General features: G+C 40.9%; 1 protein-coding gene across 3 annotated transcripts; it reads right to left on the bottom strand.

The window, feature by feature from the left end:
- Nucleotides 1-6197: 6197 nt before the first annotated feature.
- LOC125760504 (mitogen-activated protein kinase kinase kinase 10) lies at nt 6198-19315 on the bottom strand. Of its 3 annotated transcripts, XM_049420689.1 has the most exons (11): nt 18125-19315; nt 17897-18059; nt 17663-17829; nt 17415-17590; nt 17111-17131; nt 16318-16515; nt 16087-16234; nt 14596-14778; nt 9852-10404; nt 9432-9778; nt 6198-9366 (listed from the first exon to the last, which is right to left on the bottom strand). In XM_049420689.1, exons 1-11 carry the CDS (start codon nt 18801-18803, stop codon nt 8264-8266), a joined length of 3738 nt encoding a protein of 1245 aa, XP_049276646.1. In that variant the 5' UTR covers nt 18804-19315; the 3' UTR covers nt 6198-8263. The 3 variants fall into 3 exon arrangements, with proteins under 3 accessions (XP_049276646.1, XP_049276648.1, XP_049276647.1); XM_049420691.1 differs by lacking the exon at nt 14596-14778; XM_049420690.1 differs by lacking the exon at nt 17111-17131 and having other exon boundaries at nt 18125-19309.
- Nucleotides 19316-19557: the final 242 nt, after the last annotated feature.

The following is a 19557-nucleotide window of genomic DNA, read 5'->3' as shown; positions in this document are numbered from 1 at the left end:
CCATATGCTCCTTCGTTACAGCACCGACCAGACTACTGCTGCCTTGCAGCACCCTTACCGGTGACGGGGGTGTCGTTACAGCAAATGGGAAGCTTTCGGCTGGCACGTTTGCACCGTGCTGCTAATACATGGCGGCGGTAGACGCCTCTGTATTGTGTCACCGGTTAAAAAGGTAACTTTTTGTATGATAAACTTTGCGAAAATAGTTATGCTTTCTATTGGGTACGGTTCGAGATGATTCGTGCTTGCTATGCGGTGCGGTGCAATATATGGAAAGCATACAGGTGCATATTGAACATTGAATATTTTATTGTGCGCAGAGGGTGATGATTGAAGTTTGATGGTGAATATTAGCAAGATACAAAAACAGTCGTGTTAATGTCGCCGGATGACATGCAGTAATGAAGTAATTTTGTCATACGGAATGCATACTTTTAGGCGTGCCTCACATAGCACTTAGAATATATGTATTTTGCTATTTTATCAAGCGGAAATTTCACACTGCTACAATTTCAAATATTTTTGATATCATTAAACAATGTTACGACTTTCGTAAATTACGCCAGGAATGTCATATTCAAATATATGTGAGTATTTAAAATAAATGTAAAGTGTAAAGCTGCAATATCTTTATGCTCTAGCACTACATTTTTTAAATTATTTAATGTGAAAGGAGAAAAAGGTTAAGGTAAGCAACTAAAGCATCTTTTACATTGATAACTTAAAAAATAACTAAATTCTGTAAATCGTTCATTTTCTCAATTCGCATTCGCATATTCAATCAAAAAGCTATCCTCTTTAATAACAGGCTTTTCTGTGAGAAACGAAATGGCTGCCAGCAATAATAATAAAATATTGCTTTCAAATTATATAACTTCTGGCGTTTTGTATTGTAGAGAGCAATTCGAAATGGGCGGCGTAATATATTTAAAATTTAATTTTTTTTTCTTAATATAAAGAAAATTTAAAATGTTTTCGGAATAAAAAAGAAACAGAAACAAATTAATTATCCTTCATACTATTACATAGAAAAAAATGATAACAGGCTTCACCTAAAGAAAACCAACAGCAACTCAACAATACACCATTGTTTCTATCATGTACGATGACAGCGAATGAAAAAAAAACTACATCCCAAAATCAAGTTTCACTTGTATCACATTCACCAAAAACGAATTGCATCAAATGCACAATGTAGCAACTCTTGTAGCCAGCATACGACACAGTTTTGCCGTGTACATCAAAACTCATTCAAACCCCTTTCTATGGTACAGCGTTTCCCATGTACCGGCCACAAAATGTCTCCCCCAAAAAAAATCCAAGATCGAAGCATAACGCCACAATATATTTATATACACACACACACACACACACGCCAATCAGGGCTGAATCACAGAGGGTACAAATTGATTTCCAATAGAACCACCATCAACAAACGGCAAAAGCCAAACGGGAAAGCGATACCCCCGAATTGATTCGTGAGCTCCAATGTTCGTGACGAACGTGAAGCTTTTTGGGCCGATTGTAGTTGATGCCCGGTGAAAAGTCCTTTCCGTCGGTTGCGCGGGAAAACATAGTAAAAAAAAATGCAACAATAGACGAACGTGCTGTGAATGCAAAAAAAAAACGATAACCAACCTTGCCCCAATTGGTGTTTGGAGAAACAACACATAAAATCCCTCCCCGCTCTGGTTTCGATTGTACAGTTTTTCCCTGCAACAGATGCCGATCTTCCCAATATCGTCTGATTTGTGGCAAATCCGGAAACATCGTACGTTTCGTTCGTTTGCTCGAAAAAGAAATTTAAATACTTTGTTTAACTAGTGGGAAAGTTTGTTACAATATCGAACCACCAGCCAAACTTTTACTGTAAGGCACAGAAAAAAATATTGACCATACTGCCTTCGTTCTCATTACGCCCGTTTGTGGTGCGCGCTTCAGTTTCGACTTTAATTTTCTCGAAACAGGTCAATTTTCGAGTCGCGTCGAACGAACAAAACAAAAAACGGACACGTCAACAAAATTCTCAACCTTCCTCGGATGAGCAGCTAATTAATGTGGCTGTCTTCACCATTACTGAGCAATTCAATCAATTCTCGAAGTTCGTTTAATTTCGCCTGTTTAAAATACGTGGTAAGAATAAATGATTGCACCTGAGAGTAAAATGGAAGCACGTAGAAAATTGAAGACTTTTGCTTTAAAAAATATGACTTACCTTGCCTAATTGTTTCTGATAAAAAAACAGACGGTCGGATGGAGTTAAATAAATGATGCTTTTTAACAATTCCACGTAAGTTAAATTCGAAATAAATGTTGATAGATATGAACTCGGAAAGCTATTATCTCTTCAGTAGGATTCAATCGTGCATAAAACATCATGGATGCTGGTGAAAACATGAAGATTATGCTGAACAGATACCCTAACATGAAAGCAAATGCCACATTCTAGTAAATAGAAAACAATTATAGAGAAATTCCACTTCGCTTCAGTTTTGTAAAAAAAGAGGTTTTTTCCCTCAAAACATCAGCTTTTTCCCTTGCAAGACAGGAAATAATATTTTCCTGTGGAATTACAATGGAACTACCGAACGTACCAAAATAATACCGATCACTGTCACAAACACGGTAGCAATCCACTTTGGAACTTGCATCCAAATTTCCTTCGCCTTTACGCAGACCGGACATGCTCAATTATTCAAACATCATCAGCAACCCGTAAAATCGTCGGAAATCTCCTTGCAAATGCGCTACCACACTCGCCGACTCGCCGAAACGCAAACAGTCAAGCTGATTAATTCATTTAACCCCAAACTGCCCGCACCTCCTCCTCCTCCTCCTCACACCGTACTGAAGTTGCCAAATTCATTTAAAACCCGTCGAGCCATTTCGATCCTGCTTTTACCGGGAACGGATCCGCCATGGAATGGTGCAACTTTACTCCCGTTACCTTGGCGAGATGCTGTACCCAGCCTTTTCGGTGGTAAGTAAAATTTGATTAGCCGAAATCGAAAGCAAAGCCAAAACGACACAAATTACCAAATCCCCACCGGAGTCCCCGGTCACGAAATTCAAATTCAAAGAAGGACTACGAACCCGGGGCAACGGATTATTCTCCGTCGGTACCGTTGAACGATAATGTCGTTGGGCCCCGTTTCGTTAGGGAGGAAGTTGGATGGAGTTTTGTTGCCTACCTGCACGTATCTGCAAATGGGTCCATTTATGTAAACTGGTTGAGATTTGAAACCGTATCGAGAATGTTTGGAAATTAATGTGTGCTTATCCGGTGGAAGAAATGAGTGGAAATGTTACGCAGTAAGCTTTTTAAAATTACACTATAATATAAGTTTCATTGGAAGACGGGTCCGGGAAGGGGTGGATGGCAATTTAATTTAATTTCTGGAATTCATTCATGCGTATATTTTTTATTGTATCTCATTTGTTTTATTTTTGCCGTAGTTCAAATGTCAGTCAATCTATCACTACCGATCAGAAATAATTTTACACGTTCAGAGAAATTTAATGTAGTTTAAACTCACGTTATTCTCCAAAATCTGAATCAAAGAATTAAATCTCTCCAATTATTTTGTAAAATACAAATTCATACGAAAACAGATAAAAATATTGTAAGGTTAATTTGTATGAATTGCATACTTTCAAGAGGTTATTGTTCTACAGTATGGCCAGGCCGTTCTACATGAATAAAAAAGAGGTATTTTATAGATAACGTATCAAACGTTCAAAAACAAATATTTAATTAAATGTTGACAATTCCAAGGACTATAAATATTTTAAAAAAATTAAAACATATGTTTTCCTTTTTTTTTTTGACACAATTCAACTTTCATCCGGCTCCAGTAGTTTGATAAATATTTATTTAGAAAACTATCATGATCAGCCGTAATTATAAATGCCGTTATTGCTTCAGTAGTTAATTAATTACTGGTTTATACTTTTTATCTATCTCCTCGTGCTGTATGTAATGAAATTAATGTTTTAAAACCCCTCGCACATTCACAGCCAGGCAATACTGATTTCATTTCTATTTAATGAATTTAATTTAAGAATTAAACCATGCATATTAATTCCTTTACACCACTGTTCATTTCAACAGTTCGTTCATATTAATAAAAACATCAACAGAAACTAATTAAATCTACTAATTGAAATTACAAATCTAAAAGCTTCCAATTTTGCACCCATATAAATGCTAGAATGCCTGTAATTCAATGTCCAAGCAACAGTGTTAAACTCATCTCACGCCGACAGTGGAGGATGGAGCCCTTTGGAGGCTCTCTCTAGGCGGAATAGCTATTGGGAGTGCTCCTATCAATACAAAACTACTGACCGAGAGAGGATAATTTACTTGAGCTTTTAGGCAAACTTTTGTTTTTGAGCCTAACACTATATTTTGCATCGCATTTGTATCCTCACAGATAGGATATCACTTTTTGTGCTCCAAAAAACAACGCTTGGAAATTTCGCCAGAGTAACCGGAAAACCAAGAGCTCTTTTTCACAACGTCCGATCGCTACTGATCACAATCTCTCCTTATCTCATGGGGCATTAGCTCGATCAGCTGGCAATGAACTTGTTAAAAAAGGGACCCCTTTCCAATACCGCAGATATTGGATGAGAAAGGATTTCTTCTGCTACCAACATTCATTCACATTTCCGTTTTTCGAGGCCCTCCTGACCGGACGGGCCACTGCACGTCGGCATGATCCGGATGGGCTTAGCATCATCATCATCCAATCACTTTCAGCAGTACATTGACGCATTAAGCAAATGAGTACGAAATTTACCCTTACCCGAAGGTGATTATTCCACAGAACAGAACACGGGGACAAATCCTGTTTTTAATCCCCTTAATCAGCTACCATTTCCAATCTCTGCTCATCTAGCGGGAGACTCGTAAAACATTTGTGTACCGTAAATTCGATGCATCGGGCCGGAAACTGCTCATTTATTTCGATTGTGGCTTCAATTTGCTACAACTTCCCCTAACACTCAAACCAGCCGTATCCACTACTAATTAACTCAAAATACTTATCACACCCGACCCGTGTTGGAAATTGTTTGACGAGAGTAATAATTAACATGTCCGGATGTGGTGCCACTTTTTTGTGTTTAATTTTTTTTCTGGAGTTTTTCCCCCTTCAACCGAATCCGATGACTGGCGCGTAATTTAAACTCGTGCGCAAAGTAACACTTTTCGGATGGCGGAAACCATGCAAATTTCTCCTACGAGTTTTTTCGAACTTTGTGCCGGATGTTCATCCAGCATCCAAAATTCCATCGGATATCGGACGCTTTACAACGACGTCATCGCTGCTGTGCAGAAGGATGAAAGCGCAACAAGACACCAAAACTGTCCACAACAAAAAACGCGAAAAAAAACTGGATGTACTATATGTGTAGCATCACTCTATTGCTGGACGAAGAGCACGGTCCACGGTGTCACTAGACCGTCGTCATAATTTCGCGTGCGTTAATTAATTTTCCTCGTTTACACTTCATTAAAAAATGGCTCAACGTACCGGGGGCCACGCGCCGTTGACCACGTATGCAAATTCGAAGCAATGCAAATAAAAGTCACACAAAAATGGTCGGCCACGCACGGTTTAATGTGGCGGCCGAAAAGCTGGACGTTCCGTCAAGCGAGCAAAGGGGCTTCCGGTTTGTTTGAACATCGATCTTGTCTGTCAGCGTTGCAAATGGATGTGTGTACTCTCTCGTATGTGACTAATGATATAAAACCATTCAACCTGAGGTTGAAATAATGGCACAAGCTTCGCAAGTATCTGTTTTTCCCTTCTCTCCTTATTTGATCCACATTCCATGCTTAATTTGAACAACGTATAGAGTGGGACAGAAACGAAACGAAACAGTAAGCACACTACCAAACATTGTACACATTCTCAATCATCGACAAACGGGAATGCAGTTATGGAAATGAGATCAGAAAAATGATTATTTATGAGGTAATTTGTTTGCTTTAATTGATCGCTTTATCTACTCCTTGTGACGGGATGTCGGAACTGCGAGAAATAAATTACACCCATCCTGGGCTGTCACATTACGTGTTCGTAACAACGCTTGGACCATTGAAAAAATAAAGCAACAGAAGCAACAAATTTTAAAATGAAAATTTTTAACTCTTTATTTTTAAATTAATATATATGTATATATATATTTTCTATTCATTTTTCCACTGTTTTCAATCCGACCAAAAAAACAAACAAACGATTTTTATACATCGTTTATTGTTGCCTTTTTTTACACATCTTTTTTTGTTAAGACTGACTGGTTAAAAAAAACAATCGAACTGTTTACGAATGCATGGTTTACAGGCTTCTCCTTTAAAAGTTCGCCACAAAGTATGCAATTTGCGCAGCATTCTTACTTTCTTACAGCTTTTTGGAACAACTCTTAGCATCGTTTTTTTATCGTAGTACAGCATGATTGCTATTTTTAAATTCCAAACAACGAAGATGTCTATCGAATCAACTGCCAACAAGGCTACAATTGCCGCACATACTACGGGCAGGACTGAGAAACACAAACATGCTTAAAGTGGAGCGAAACAAACAAAATCAAATACTGTAAATTCTGAATGTCGAAAAGACTTGTTAGTACCGACTTTATACGCTTTTAATATACATATCCCTTATACAATTCCTAAGATTATATACACGTACTTGACGGTGTAAGTTTAACGACTAGACTGTGTTTAATACGGTTTTTTATGCAACTAAATTCCATTTCATTTGTCTTCCTCGGCACCATATTGGTCAAACCATGGTTCATTTTTATCTCGTTTGGCAGTCCACTTGTTTTCTGCTTGTTGGTTGGATGTGTTTTGTAAAATTATTGCCTGCTGCATAAAAAAAAAACATCTGTCCCTCCGTTTGGTCGCATTTCCAATTCAATTCGGTTTGCATTGAATTAAACATGAAACTATTCGTTTGATGCATTGCAATAATAGCTTTGAACCGACACCGTTACCAAGCACACCTTTTTACTTGACTCGATGTTAAATTCTCAATTTGTTTTCGATCAATACATTTGTCTATGTTCAGTCCCACGGCTATAGCCAGTTCACTACGAGTAATTGGTTATACTGTTAAAGTTGCGGTTGATTACAATTTGTGTTGGTGCCCTTTTTTGTATCTAATAGTATTGACGCTCACGAATCTGATTATCCGACTTCGAAACGGTGCCTTCGATAACATGTGATTGCTAAAGTTTGCTTTGGGAGTAATATGTTTTGATATTTTTCTGCTTTTACCTTTACATCGGAATGCAAGTATGCAACTAAACAACTCTTTTGTGCACATTCGAATAGCTAGATAAGTAATCTTTAGTAATACTAATGTAATTGAGTAAAATTATATTATTCACATTTTTCCTGGAATGCTTCGTAATAGTTTTGCATTTGGTTTTTTAAATTAACGCAACATAAACTAAAGGTTAGTGTAATCTCATTAAAAATACATGACTTGTTTCGAATCAATTTAAGCTAACAGTATTTTAGTAAGATAAAAATATACAATACTCGGCAAATCGCAAGTATGCCAAATCTAGTTTTAGTACCACTGTTGCCGGTTATGATGTGCTGCCGTTACATTTAGCATAGACCCAAATAGACCGACAACAGTTGTGGGAGTGGCTGACGATTTAAAACACTATATTGCATATCTTTAGGCGTGCAAAGCCTTAACTCCCCACGATGGAGTCATATTGGAATGCACTAATATTGAGTTCACTCAACCTCTCCACACCAGAATCGTTCGAAGTAAAGGTAATTAAATAAATGCTAGCATTGCTGCCTTGTGCCACAACGATACCGACATTTTGTCTGCTGTTTTAGAACCATTTGCTTTTTTTGATTGATTAGAAAAATAAATCCCTACTTTACAAATCATCAGTTTATCACAGCCAATTTTATGGGTAACTCTACAGCGGACAACATCTGTACGTGATCAATTTTCTTTGCTTGCCTACAGCACCCTTGCTAATGGATATCGCGGTTAATATTAGAACCATTTGTTGCAATTCTTTGAAATTCCGTTTTCTTTCTCACTTCTATCAAACCAATCTAAAAATACGTCTGGGATGATGTCGTTGATTACAAGGGCCATATTTTAGCACATTAATTTTGTGAACCAACGCGTCCTGACAATGAATGACGAGCTCGAGCACAGAGAAGTATTGGTTTCGTCGACACTTATACCCACTACACCATGTAAGTTTTCACGTACTGCTAGGATTGGTTCGTGTCGCAAGCATTCGATCGTCGTCCCGAAATCGACGTAGAGGACGCTCCGGAACCGGGTGTAGCTGTAAGCATAGTACTACCCGATGATGAGCTGCGTCTATCTTTCGTCCCATGTACGGAAGAGCTTGTAGTAGCGCCACTGCCAACATAACCCGTCGGTGATTGTAGCGGTGAATCCACGTCGAGCACAATTTCCGGCGTGAAGCGCACCCGACTTTGGGAGGAAATTGAGGACGAATTGTCCTTTGCGCTCAGGTACGAACTATCATCGCTGGTGAGACTGTCGGGAGGGGTTGGATTGGTTGTGCTAGAAGTACCTCCATGTGTACCGTAACCATGCCCCGTACTGCCAGCTGCACCATACTTCGCTTGGGAGCTGGAAGGCGTTGTCTGCTGCTGATGCGTCGGATGAGAATGTGTGTACTTCTTCATGCTGGAGCGTAACTTCGTTTGGGGTCTTAAGTTGTTCGACAGCGTTCCACCACTATCACCATGATCCAACCCCAGCACCGTGTACGGACGCTCTTCCTGTTCGATACCGCTCATAAACTCACCGGACAGATGTCCACCATGGCTGCTTGGAGAGTAGTGTGCTTGCAGGCTCGACTGCCTTCGGAAGAAGTTCGGTACATTCTCGTACTGATGCATTCGACTCGTCGCTTGGAAGGCTACCGGAGGCTCATGAAGTTTGGATGTACTTGCCATCGACAAACGACCAGGCGTTGGAGTATCGTTACCGCCGCTTGATAGATACAGCTCACCAAACTTGTAAGTAGCATCGTCTAAAAGCTGTGTACTGATGTCATCTCCCTCCATGTGAAACCCTTGATTAACGTTACTACTGTGCATGGTACTGGAAATGTTCGAGTGTGTTCTACGATGACCCGTGGCACTGATGCCCATCGTTGGAACTCGAGTACCCGTGGCTCTCACACTTCCAGCATTCCCTGTGGATCCGTCGTACGCATAATCATGGTACGAGGCACTGTCATAATGGTGATCCTCATACACCGGTTCCCCACCGTACGATTTCGTTTCACGCTCGAACGCGAAATTAATCGCTGGACGATAAGGAAAGTAATGCGATCCTGTTCGTGGAGGATAAAGAATGCATAAAGCTTACCGCAACTTCACTGGAGTTAACATTGCTTACCAATGTAGCTACCCGTGGCAGCCCGATTATTTGTGTTAAAGATTGGATTATGCTGCATATACCCATCGTACTCGCCCGGAATGTAGAGACCGGCTCTACTTTCACGCTCTTCCGGCAGGTCTCCATAATCCATGAACGATGTGGCGCTAGACTTCCGACGAGGCGAAGGAGTCGGCGGTTGCGTACCGGCTCCCACACTAAAAGATGAGCTTGGTCCTGATGGGGTGTAGTTCGAACCGAGACCGCTCGTCGTTGACATTGTCGAAGGTAGATAATGTTGTGGTGAGTCGCTGTACTTCAACACACGCTCATCTTGCCGCGGGCTGGTCGATTGACTCGTTACCTTTCTATAAATATCAACAATACAGACAGCTTATATTACTAAATATATTCTCTTGGTACTTCGGGTACACTACTAACCGAGTCTGCTGTCTGACTGGTTCATGGAACGGTGTACTGTTTTGTGCATACAATCTGTCCTCTTGGGCTTGAGTCAGCTCCTCTTCGTACGCGTCCTGACTCAGCGCATTGTCCAAAGATTGTGCACTGGTTAGTGGTGGCATCGCCTCTAACCGATGCATACCTTCCAGATGCAGAGGATGAGAATCATGTACTGCCTGCAGTTGATGGTGATAAGGACTAGCGGGTTGTGAGTACGATTCGTACTGTTGTAACGGGCCAGGATGTAGCTTCGGATGTAACGGAGTAACGTTCGATACACGAACATCATACCCAGAAGCAACACCTGCCAACATTGAAGCCATGTTGTAAAGCACCAGCTCGATGATCGACGGTTTGGGCTTTCGTTGGCCCTCGGAAGCGTACAACGTTGGCATCGGAACGGTACTCGGCAGAGAACCGAATCGATTAAGACTAGAGCAGAGCGGCGTTACACTCAGTGTCGACATATCTGTACCGGGTCCGGCACCAAGGTTTGCCGTCGTAGCATACCACGCATCCTCGGTATCGTAATCTGCGTTTAAAATAAGGTGAGGTGTAGCACACCAAACGTTACTATACCGTGATACCCTAATACCCTAGTACCAAATGATGATAATGTCCGAAGACTTTAACGCTCCTTAACCCCGCTAACAACGATCAGACAACGAAGAATATTCTACAACAGGAATTACATGAAGAAATAATATGCTTCTTCCATCAGATTCAGCTTTATATCTAGTTCTAACCAAGCAGTAAGACTAATTTATGCAAAATATGACTTATATTACTTATCTGCAAACAAACACCAAGTAGTGCATAACGTAACCAAAATTTCCACTAATTACTAATTCATCAAATAAATTTCTTTCGAACAATTTCAGCAATACTATATATTTAATATTATTACAGTTACAGGAGCAATCAATCTAAATATGAAACAAATTATTCTAAAAGTATTGTCTAGAAACATTACAGTACTATTATTAGTATCCCAAAAATCCGAACTTTATTTACAGTTATTTAAAAAAAAGGAACAGTTTCACCAAACCCATCAAAATAGGTAAGCTAAGCTGCTAATTGAGAGAGAAAATGGAAGCTTTTCATTACTAACTAACTACCAGCATAAAAAAAGAAACACCAAGCAACGACAAAATAATTTCAAAACAATAAAAAAAAAACAAAAATAAACACTCAACGAGCAAAGAATAAAAAAACACAACCAAAAAACCATTCATTCATCGCTATGCATAAAACTTAGTTTTTATTTTTCCAAATAAAAATAATAATTATAATCATAAACTGTGATCATCTACAAATTGTGACACTTGCTTAAAAAGATTTTTTTTACGAAAATGACGCAATTTCGTTCATCGATAATAGACTACCATAGTACAATAAGACAATTTACTCCTAAAAATCCAGATACTTCAAGCTTACAATTTCATTGTATCACTTAAATGAAAACAGATAAAAATTAAAATCATTTTATTTTCCCTAACAAGGCAATGGTTTGTGTACGTATTGTGAGTATGAATGAGTGTATAAAGAGTGTCTTTATGAAAACAGCGATGATAGCGTTAATCGTCCTGTGTGGCTGCCTGCCGTTACTAGCAACCGTGACTATACAGAGCTCACGATTTCGATTAAGTTCTAGTTTTGTTTACATTCTAATGTACCTTTCAGTTTATTTATCTATCTTCTTACATTTTACCAATGGTTGCAATTATCGCGTTTGTCTTACACGTTAAGACACGTGCTTTAGTCGGGAAAAGCATGTTTTTTTTCGTTTCTCTGCCCATTTCAAATGTTTCCAACGATTTTGTGTATGAAAATTTTACACATGCCCACAATCGCATTAGCTATTTTGTCGCTACTGTTTTGTTTGCATTATAGTAAAAGCTTTTAACGAAGAAGAATGCTTGGCCCATCACCGGGAAGATTTTCCAGTTTTAAAGCTCTGTTAAACGACCAAGTTGTTTCGCTGTAACTCCATATAGCCCTTAATCCAATGCTTCAACCACCTCGTTTTCTGGTTAAAATTGATTAATGACAGTGACACGTTCTTAAAACTACAACAGGGTAAAATTGTTCGTTGTTGTGTCAGCAAACGGTACAGTTGACTTAACACCTTTCCCCTCGCGCAATTACGCCGCCAAAAAAGGTAAATGGATAGAGATGAAACTCTTCTCTTGGAGTTCATTTGTGTTATAGGAATGAATTTAGATTTTCGTATTAAATTTTATTGCACGCTTATACCATCTACGATTAGTATACGACAGCAGCATCCATCGAGAGCAAACCCTTCGAATCCTATTATATTACCGATGAATTAATAACACGCATTCACAATTCGTTTTGATGCTCCAACAGCTGTGTAGATTGCATTTAAATGAGTATCACAAGGACCAGTTATTAGTATAGAAAAAACATTGAACAGGTTTATCATAACGCACGGGATGACACAACATACAATGCCTATTTGTAATTGGCATAGATTTTCACTATTTTACATTCGTCAAAATAGCTTGATTGTGGAAAGCCCGATCCCATGTGCATTCTAAACTGTTTATCAAACGTTCTAAGTCCATTTAGTCTAGCAATTCAGACAGATCAAAGGGAATATCGGTAAGTCTGTTGCTAAATCTGACAAAACTAGTAAAACTACATACTTTGAGGCGAATGTAGCAAAAATAAGTAAAGAGACAAATTTGCATCTGAAAACGCCTAGAGTTATGCAATCAACGTACTTTCCATGCCCATAACCATCAGATGCAAACGACGTAAAAAGGCTTTATGAGATGGCATATCCGGGGTGGCAAATTTTTTTCTTTATGACACTTTGTCAGCGGTTTATTGGTCATTTTTTCATCATCAGCGGTCCATTGATATGTCAACAATATTCACGCAACCATTCAAATCGATCAGGCTAAAACTGAAATCATACAACACTAGTATAAAACCCTTTCTGTTGCAAGTCGAACTTAGTATAATGGATAAAATATCAATATTACATGTCAATAACTTTCGTCCGCTCCATCATATCGATCATGTTCATCAAAAAGAGATGAAAATGCAGTCCACGGTTTAAAATGTCCTCCCTAAAGGACGATCCCAAAGAGCATTCGGTAAAATATTAATCCTGAACAGGACTGAATATCCATCACACATGTTACAATTATTCTCCCTTAACTAGAGGTCACTCTTAAGCAATCGTTGTATACTTTGCTTAGCAGTTTCCTCTGCAGTAGGCAATCCTAATAGCGGTCTGCTTAGAGCTCAAACGCCTCGCACCACTACAGATCGTTAGGTTCGATTCCTATATCTGAGCCGAAATGCTGCATTGGCAGTAGTTTTCAACACCAAGAAACAAACAATCGTTCGTTTCATGCTCAGTTCTGCGAATCACTGGGACGACGGATCGTACCCAGATAGTTTTCGTTGCTCTGCACGATCAGATAGTTATCGGTGCGCCGAATCATGGCATATGGAGACTCATTCTCGACACCGCCCGTTTCGCCATCGATCAGCAGCAGCTGATCCTGTTCGGTTGTTGTGCTGCTGTTTACAGTTGTCGGTCGTCTCAGATAAATACTGTTTGTGTGGTGCACGAGCCGACGCGTCTTGTGAATCGCGTCGCTTCGATCCGTTGCGCCAGCTCTATTGCGCTTGAACGGTAGCAGATGACTTAATTTGAGTTTCTTCTTCGTACGACCAAGCTTCCGGCGGAAGCTTTCGTGTGAACGTCCCACATCGGTGGACGATTCTTCGCCCGAACCGTTAGAAAGTGGATTCGGGCATGGGGGCCACAACAGATTCGAACCTGCGATCGGTTCGTAGTCGGAACAGTGCACGTCCACATCGGATCGGAACGTAACGACCGAACTTTTGCGTGACGACGACATCTGCTCACCATGCGCATGAACAACTGAAGATCCTTCGTCACGCTCCGGATCACCCCTGTCAGTAGCATCGGCACCGACAATGCCCTCACTCCCACTCAGCTCTAAGTTACCGAACGATTCCTGCAGCTGTCCGACACTGCGGGTTTCGGCGGTGCTGACCGTGCTACTTCGACTCTCTCCCGCACTATCACCATCGGTAACGACGCCATTTGACTCCCGTGCACCGACCAGATAGTTTTCGCGCTTAAACTTGGATCGGTTCCAGTCCTGACCGGCCCAGTAGGACGTCAAATTGTCACTCGAACGCGAACCGGACATCCGGTAAGTGCTCATCGTGTCACACTGCGAACCGGCGGAGGAATGAGCATAGTCAAACTCATTCGGATCGCTTTCCTTACGCGAGAAAATGTTCTCTATGCTTTGTTGCAGCGTTTTATAGAACACGCGATCGTACTCTACCACGTCCTGCAGTGTACCCTTGGTGCCGTCGGACCGGCTGCGGCCGGACCAATCGTCACTGCCGTCATAGCTGGGAACTAGTACCGACGCCTCCGACTGAGCCCTACCATTATCCGTGTGAATATGATGGGGATGATGAGGATTACTATGTTGAAGATGATTACTTCTATTGCTACTACAGACACCGTTGTTGCTATCGACAGTACGGGGTACGGTGGTGTGGTAGTGTTGGAAGGTATTATGCATACGATTACGATTAATATTGCTATTATTATCATTACTAGAACAAGTAGTAGTAGTATTGGTACGGCTATAGTTACGGTTGGCTTCGATGGCGTTCAGCCCATCGTCGTGACTTTTACCTAGGATTTCGTGCCGCGACGAACTAGCGGACATCGCTGTTACTCGGGATTTGTCCAGATTCGGGGCACTCTTGCTGAACTGTTGCGGTCGGGCGCTCGGTCGCATCGTCGGCAAGTGGCTCCGCTCCCGCTGGTGCAGCGTCGATGGACCCCAGGTCTTACCCTTGATAGTATCGCCAGGAACTGCATCACGGTGTAGTGCAACGGTTGACAGTCATGCCATGATCAAACATTATTTCAAATGAGAATTTATTCGTCAGCAGCATTCGATTGGTACGCACCAAGCGAACAATGGTTAGGGTTAGTTGTTAGCATTGCACGCACATCGAACTAAAGCAATGTATCCATTCAATGGTTAGTAGAATTGCTCTTTGACGCAAAAAGCTGAAGGAGATAATGTTCCTTCAACTGCCATGAACACATCCGTAAGATACGGCGGATTAAGATCAAAATATTTTTTTTCAGAACAAGAACTTCTTGCATTAATTCACACGGTATGATGCATTTTTTTGCATTCAGCAAAAATGATTGATGTTATTTGAATTATTCGCGATCATTTTCAACTGCATTAACTTGAGACTGAAGACATTTTTTCTGGGATACAATAATCGCAGACAAAGATAAAAAAAAACAAATACTTTTCAAATACCTAATCTTATACACGCATCACACTTTTACCGCACATCAAGAAGGTAATCCGTATGCTAATCGGATAATCTTATCAACAATAATAGAAATCGACCAATGATTTCACATCGTATCTGCTGCTAACATAAACAAAAGGAATACTGATAAAAGCAACTAAAACTCGAAACGATACACACAAAAACGCACCTAAGACAAACTTAAGTAACGATAGTTTGCAAACTAAATCACGCATTTTGTATCAAACATGCAAATGAAGACGCGCTTGGCTACGGGGAAACGACACGCTTCCGTTATCGGTACAAGTCAATATTGTATTTTTATACACACGGCACAGCTGCTGTATATGTGTTGAAAAGAAATCAAAACTAAAGCGTATCTATGACGAAAGCGTCGTGAGTAGGCAAAAAACGGTGAATTAACCTAACTAATCTGGAACGCAAAGATAACAAACAAGATAGTTAAGAATCGAACTGGTGTGTATTTTTTGTTCATAGTTTCGTTCCATTCTTCTTTCAGCCAGAGTCAAAAAACGTTACTATTGGTTGAAACGATGTGAAAAAATAGCCCCATAAAGAGAGGGCTTATTAAATCGCGAGGAAAAAGCTTTGCAAGAAAATTGTAGTGGATATGAAAAAATAAATCTAAGAAAATCGTCGACTAGCAGTACATTTCTTGCCTTCTCTACGATTTCCAATTAATAGTATAGCAAACATACATACATTTAATGGGGCAGAGAAAGCAAGAATGTTTGCACTGCGGTTTTGTGAAAATAAAACAAATCTCGACAAGCTAAGGCAAAAGGAATGTTAGTTATTTGCAACGCAACATTATACATTTACTTACACACAATCGTCCGGAGCCGTGTCGCAGGAGATCCAGGTGGCGTATCTATGCGCTGGCGATTTTCATCACGTATGGCCGTATGCTGTATCGTGATAGTGTGACGAAAATCCGATGGCAACGAAATTTGTCCCGGCGCTTTTTTAATCAGCTAAAAATACAACGTCAACAAATGGGGAAACCGTTCATTATTTGTGTCCGCGACGTCCAACGTACGCAATATGAAGGCTTTACCTTGATTCTACTTTTGCTAAATTTCCCCTTGCGCTTCTTCGGGGTAGGAGTATTTTGATTGATAAGAATTTTTAGCTCGCGCCCTAACAGTTCGATTTCGCGGGCGTGCAACTCTTGCTCTCGTTTGGCTAAATTTTCTTCCTTACAGCGCTGCTCTTGCTGGACACGCGTCAGCTCTTCTTCCTTGCTGCGTAGTTCCTACGGGAAAAGTAATCAAATTTGAATTAGTACAAAACAGCAGAAAACTTCCCGGCAAAGCGTAGAATTCGAGCCGAGCAAAGAGTATTTGTAGAGAGGCATTCCATTAGAAAATGAGTAAATATTACACGAAATGTGGAGTTTTTTTTATCTACTAGAGGCAATAAATCAACGATAAATAAATCAATAAAGACGGGCAGACAAACTATGTACCAACACAAAATTTGAGCCTACTTATCTGCTTTGTTTGTATAGTATGCGCAAGCATAAACCGATATACCTATGTTAGCAGTGTAATAATGAGATTGTGACACACAGAAACATCGTTTACGTCAGTCTCTTTCACGAATCCTAAAAGTGTCGATCTTTCTTCAACAATGAAGCAACAGTTCACGCCGGTGAAGGGTAACACACAAATCCTTTGCATTTAGTTCAATCAAAAACACATAAACATAAACAAAGTATCAAACAAAACATAGTCATCTAGCCGAAGAAAAGCATCAAACGATCACTCGAAAAAAGCGTAAAACCATAATCATTGTGAGAGTCAACTATAAAAAAATATATACGCAGCAATGTCCGCAAAACGTCTTACCTCTTCGAAAGATTTAAATGCCTAAGCAGAAAGAAAGGCAGCAGAATGGAAGACATTAAATCAAAGTACAAGTAATACGCAATGATAGGAATCGAAAAGAAAAACGAAGAAAAGCGAAACGAGATTAGGTAAAATTAAAGATTCAATTACAGTATAGTCAATCAAATAGGGAAACTTCTAACAAAAAGTAATTCTCAAACTTAAACATACAACTTCGGCAATTGAATTATCAAACATACGTTGTAACATACTGATAAGAGAACCAATAAGGAGAATCGTAGATGAGTGAAACTAGCATTCTTACCTTTTCTTTTTTACGCAACTCTTGTAACACTTCCGCGATTTCCTTCTTCCAGCCATCTTGCATCGTATGGAATGATTCGTGGGGCGTTTGAGCAAAACCGGACCTTGCGATAATGTCAAGATCCTTTTCAATCTCCTTAAACGAAGGCCTCCGATGCGGATCGATTTCCCAGCAGGCTAAATGAGGTAAAAATACAAAACACATTACAACGATCGGCAAGTGAATTAAACGGAAACGAAGATACTGACATTTCATAAGTTTTCCCCAGGATTCTGGGCAGGTTTTTGGAATTGGTAAGGCGAGTGTATTTACCGCCACACCGTAGGCGACGGACAGCGAATCAAAGCCTTTGTAGGGAGTTTCCCCGGTGAGCAATTCCCACAGCAGCACGCCATAGCTCCACACGTCGGATGCTCTGTGAGAAGAGAAAACATAATCGGATGAGATGCAAGTCACAATGCCAACGCTCACTGTCACTTTACTTGGAGTATGTTCCCGATTTTATCACTTCCGGTGGCATCCAGGCAAATGTGCCTGCTGCAGACATTCGAGTAGTACGGTACGCTTCTCGGGCCAGCCCGAAATCCGTTATTTTGAGTGTTTTGTTGAGCAGATGGCCATGTTGAATCGATTCGCTAATAAGAACTGTAACAAAGAAATAACAACGTAACTAGCCGTTCGTTGGGCGAAGTGCGCATCCATTTGCTTACCATTGGAACTCTTCAAATCTCGATGAATGACGGAGATTGGAGCTTCGCAGTGCAAATACTTCATGCCGCGCGCAATCTGAATCGCCCAGTCCACCAGCACGTTGGGAGGAATTTTCCTTCCGGCCAGTATCTTGTTCAGCGAACCACCCCTCGCATACTCCATCACCAGGCAGAGTGTTTTCGGATCCAAACAAACACCCTTGAGGGACACTATGTTTGGGTGCTTTAACGACCAGAACAGCTTCGCCTCCTGCAGGACGTTCTGGCGGGCTACCTCGAACTCGTCTTCCTGCCGCGACGCTTTCACGGCGACCTCCTCCCCATTCAGAAAGGCACGATGAACCTTACTAAAGCCCCCAACACCAATCACCTCCTTCAGGTCCAACTCGTGGAATTGTATCTCGACGGGCTGAACCTTCAACACGGCCGGGTCTTCGTTTGTGACGAAGTTCGAGGGAAAGATTCCCACACGGTCCCCGATCTTGCCCGTCCACCAGCCTTCATCACCCGAGATGGAGCTGTCGGTGGACAGCACGTACACGATTTGACCTACCCGAAGCGACAACTCGTCGTCACCCTGCGCCTGGTAGTCGTAGCGGGCCGTCCACAGGGGCGACATGGTTACCCAGTCCTGTTGTTCCCGCTGGCTACTCGACTCAATCCCCGACCGTATCAACATTCTTTCGGCTCTATGCACATACTCCGCCACCGTTTTCAAAACAAAAGATTTTACATCGATCTCGTAGCGCCACTGCACAACGCTGTCGTGCCCCGAATATCACCACCGGTGGCCCTTACGCACTGTTGACGACACTGCACGCGTATTTGGTTCGTTTACCATGCAGAATGTATAAAATTTTTCATTTTACCCGAGAACAAATGCAACACTTGCAGACAATTTTCATGTTTTCAGCAACCATGTTTGACAGCGAAGCAGGGTTGCCAGAACGTACGATTTTTGTCAATCCGTGCCGATTCGATTGTTTTCGTATTTTCATTTTGCTCTCCCCGCGAAACATCGCTGTGGTCAAATAATAACACGAACTATCATTGCTGAAATACATGAAATTGGGTGGAAAAGCTACTTTCCCACAGTCATTGAACACTTCAATTTGTGGAGGATAAAAGCACTGGATAATAATAAACAGATTCCTGTTTACGTTCTCCGGCAGCACTGCTATGCTGCGGGCCGTCTGCTTATGTTGGTATCACGAACAACATGACATTTGGCACAACATAACACAGGGTGGCTCAACACATAAATGGTGAAATTTATGTTTTCTTTCCTCTCCAGCGCAACTTTTCATGTTGGTAATGAAATTGATTAAATCGTTGCGATTTAATGCTGTTCAGTTCTTGCTTCATTAAATTCCAACTCTAATAACCCACCACTATATTTTAGGGTGGATATGCTATGGCCCCAATCTGTGTTT

This window comes from Anopheles funestus, chromosome 2RL (genome assembly GCF_943734845.2).
Source record: "Anopheles funestus chromosome 2RL, idAnoFuneDA-416_04, whole genome shotgun sequence".
Lineage (NCBI taxonomy): Eukaryota > Metazoa > Arthropoda > Insecta > Diptera > Culicidae > Anopheles > Anopheles funestus.
Note: the sequence above shows the minus strand (reverse complement) of the source record. Positions and strands in the feature narration are given on the sequence as shown.

Excerpts from the sequence above, each read along its gene's own strand:
- LOC125760504 (XM_049420689.1), bottom strand. The coding sequence starts at position 18,803 with ATGTTGATACGGTCGGGGATTGAGTCGAGTAGCCAGCGGGAACAACAG. Across the intron at positions 18,060-18,124 it reads AGATTTGAAGAGTTCCAATG|TTCTTATTAGCGAATCGATT; the intron begins GTAAGCAAATGG and ends TCTTTGTTACAG. Across the intron at positions 9,779-9,851 it reads CCAGTCAGACAGCAGACTCG|AAAGGTAACGAGTCAATCGA; the intron begins GTTAGTAGTGTA and ends TGATATTTATAG.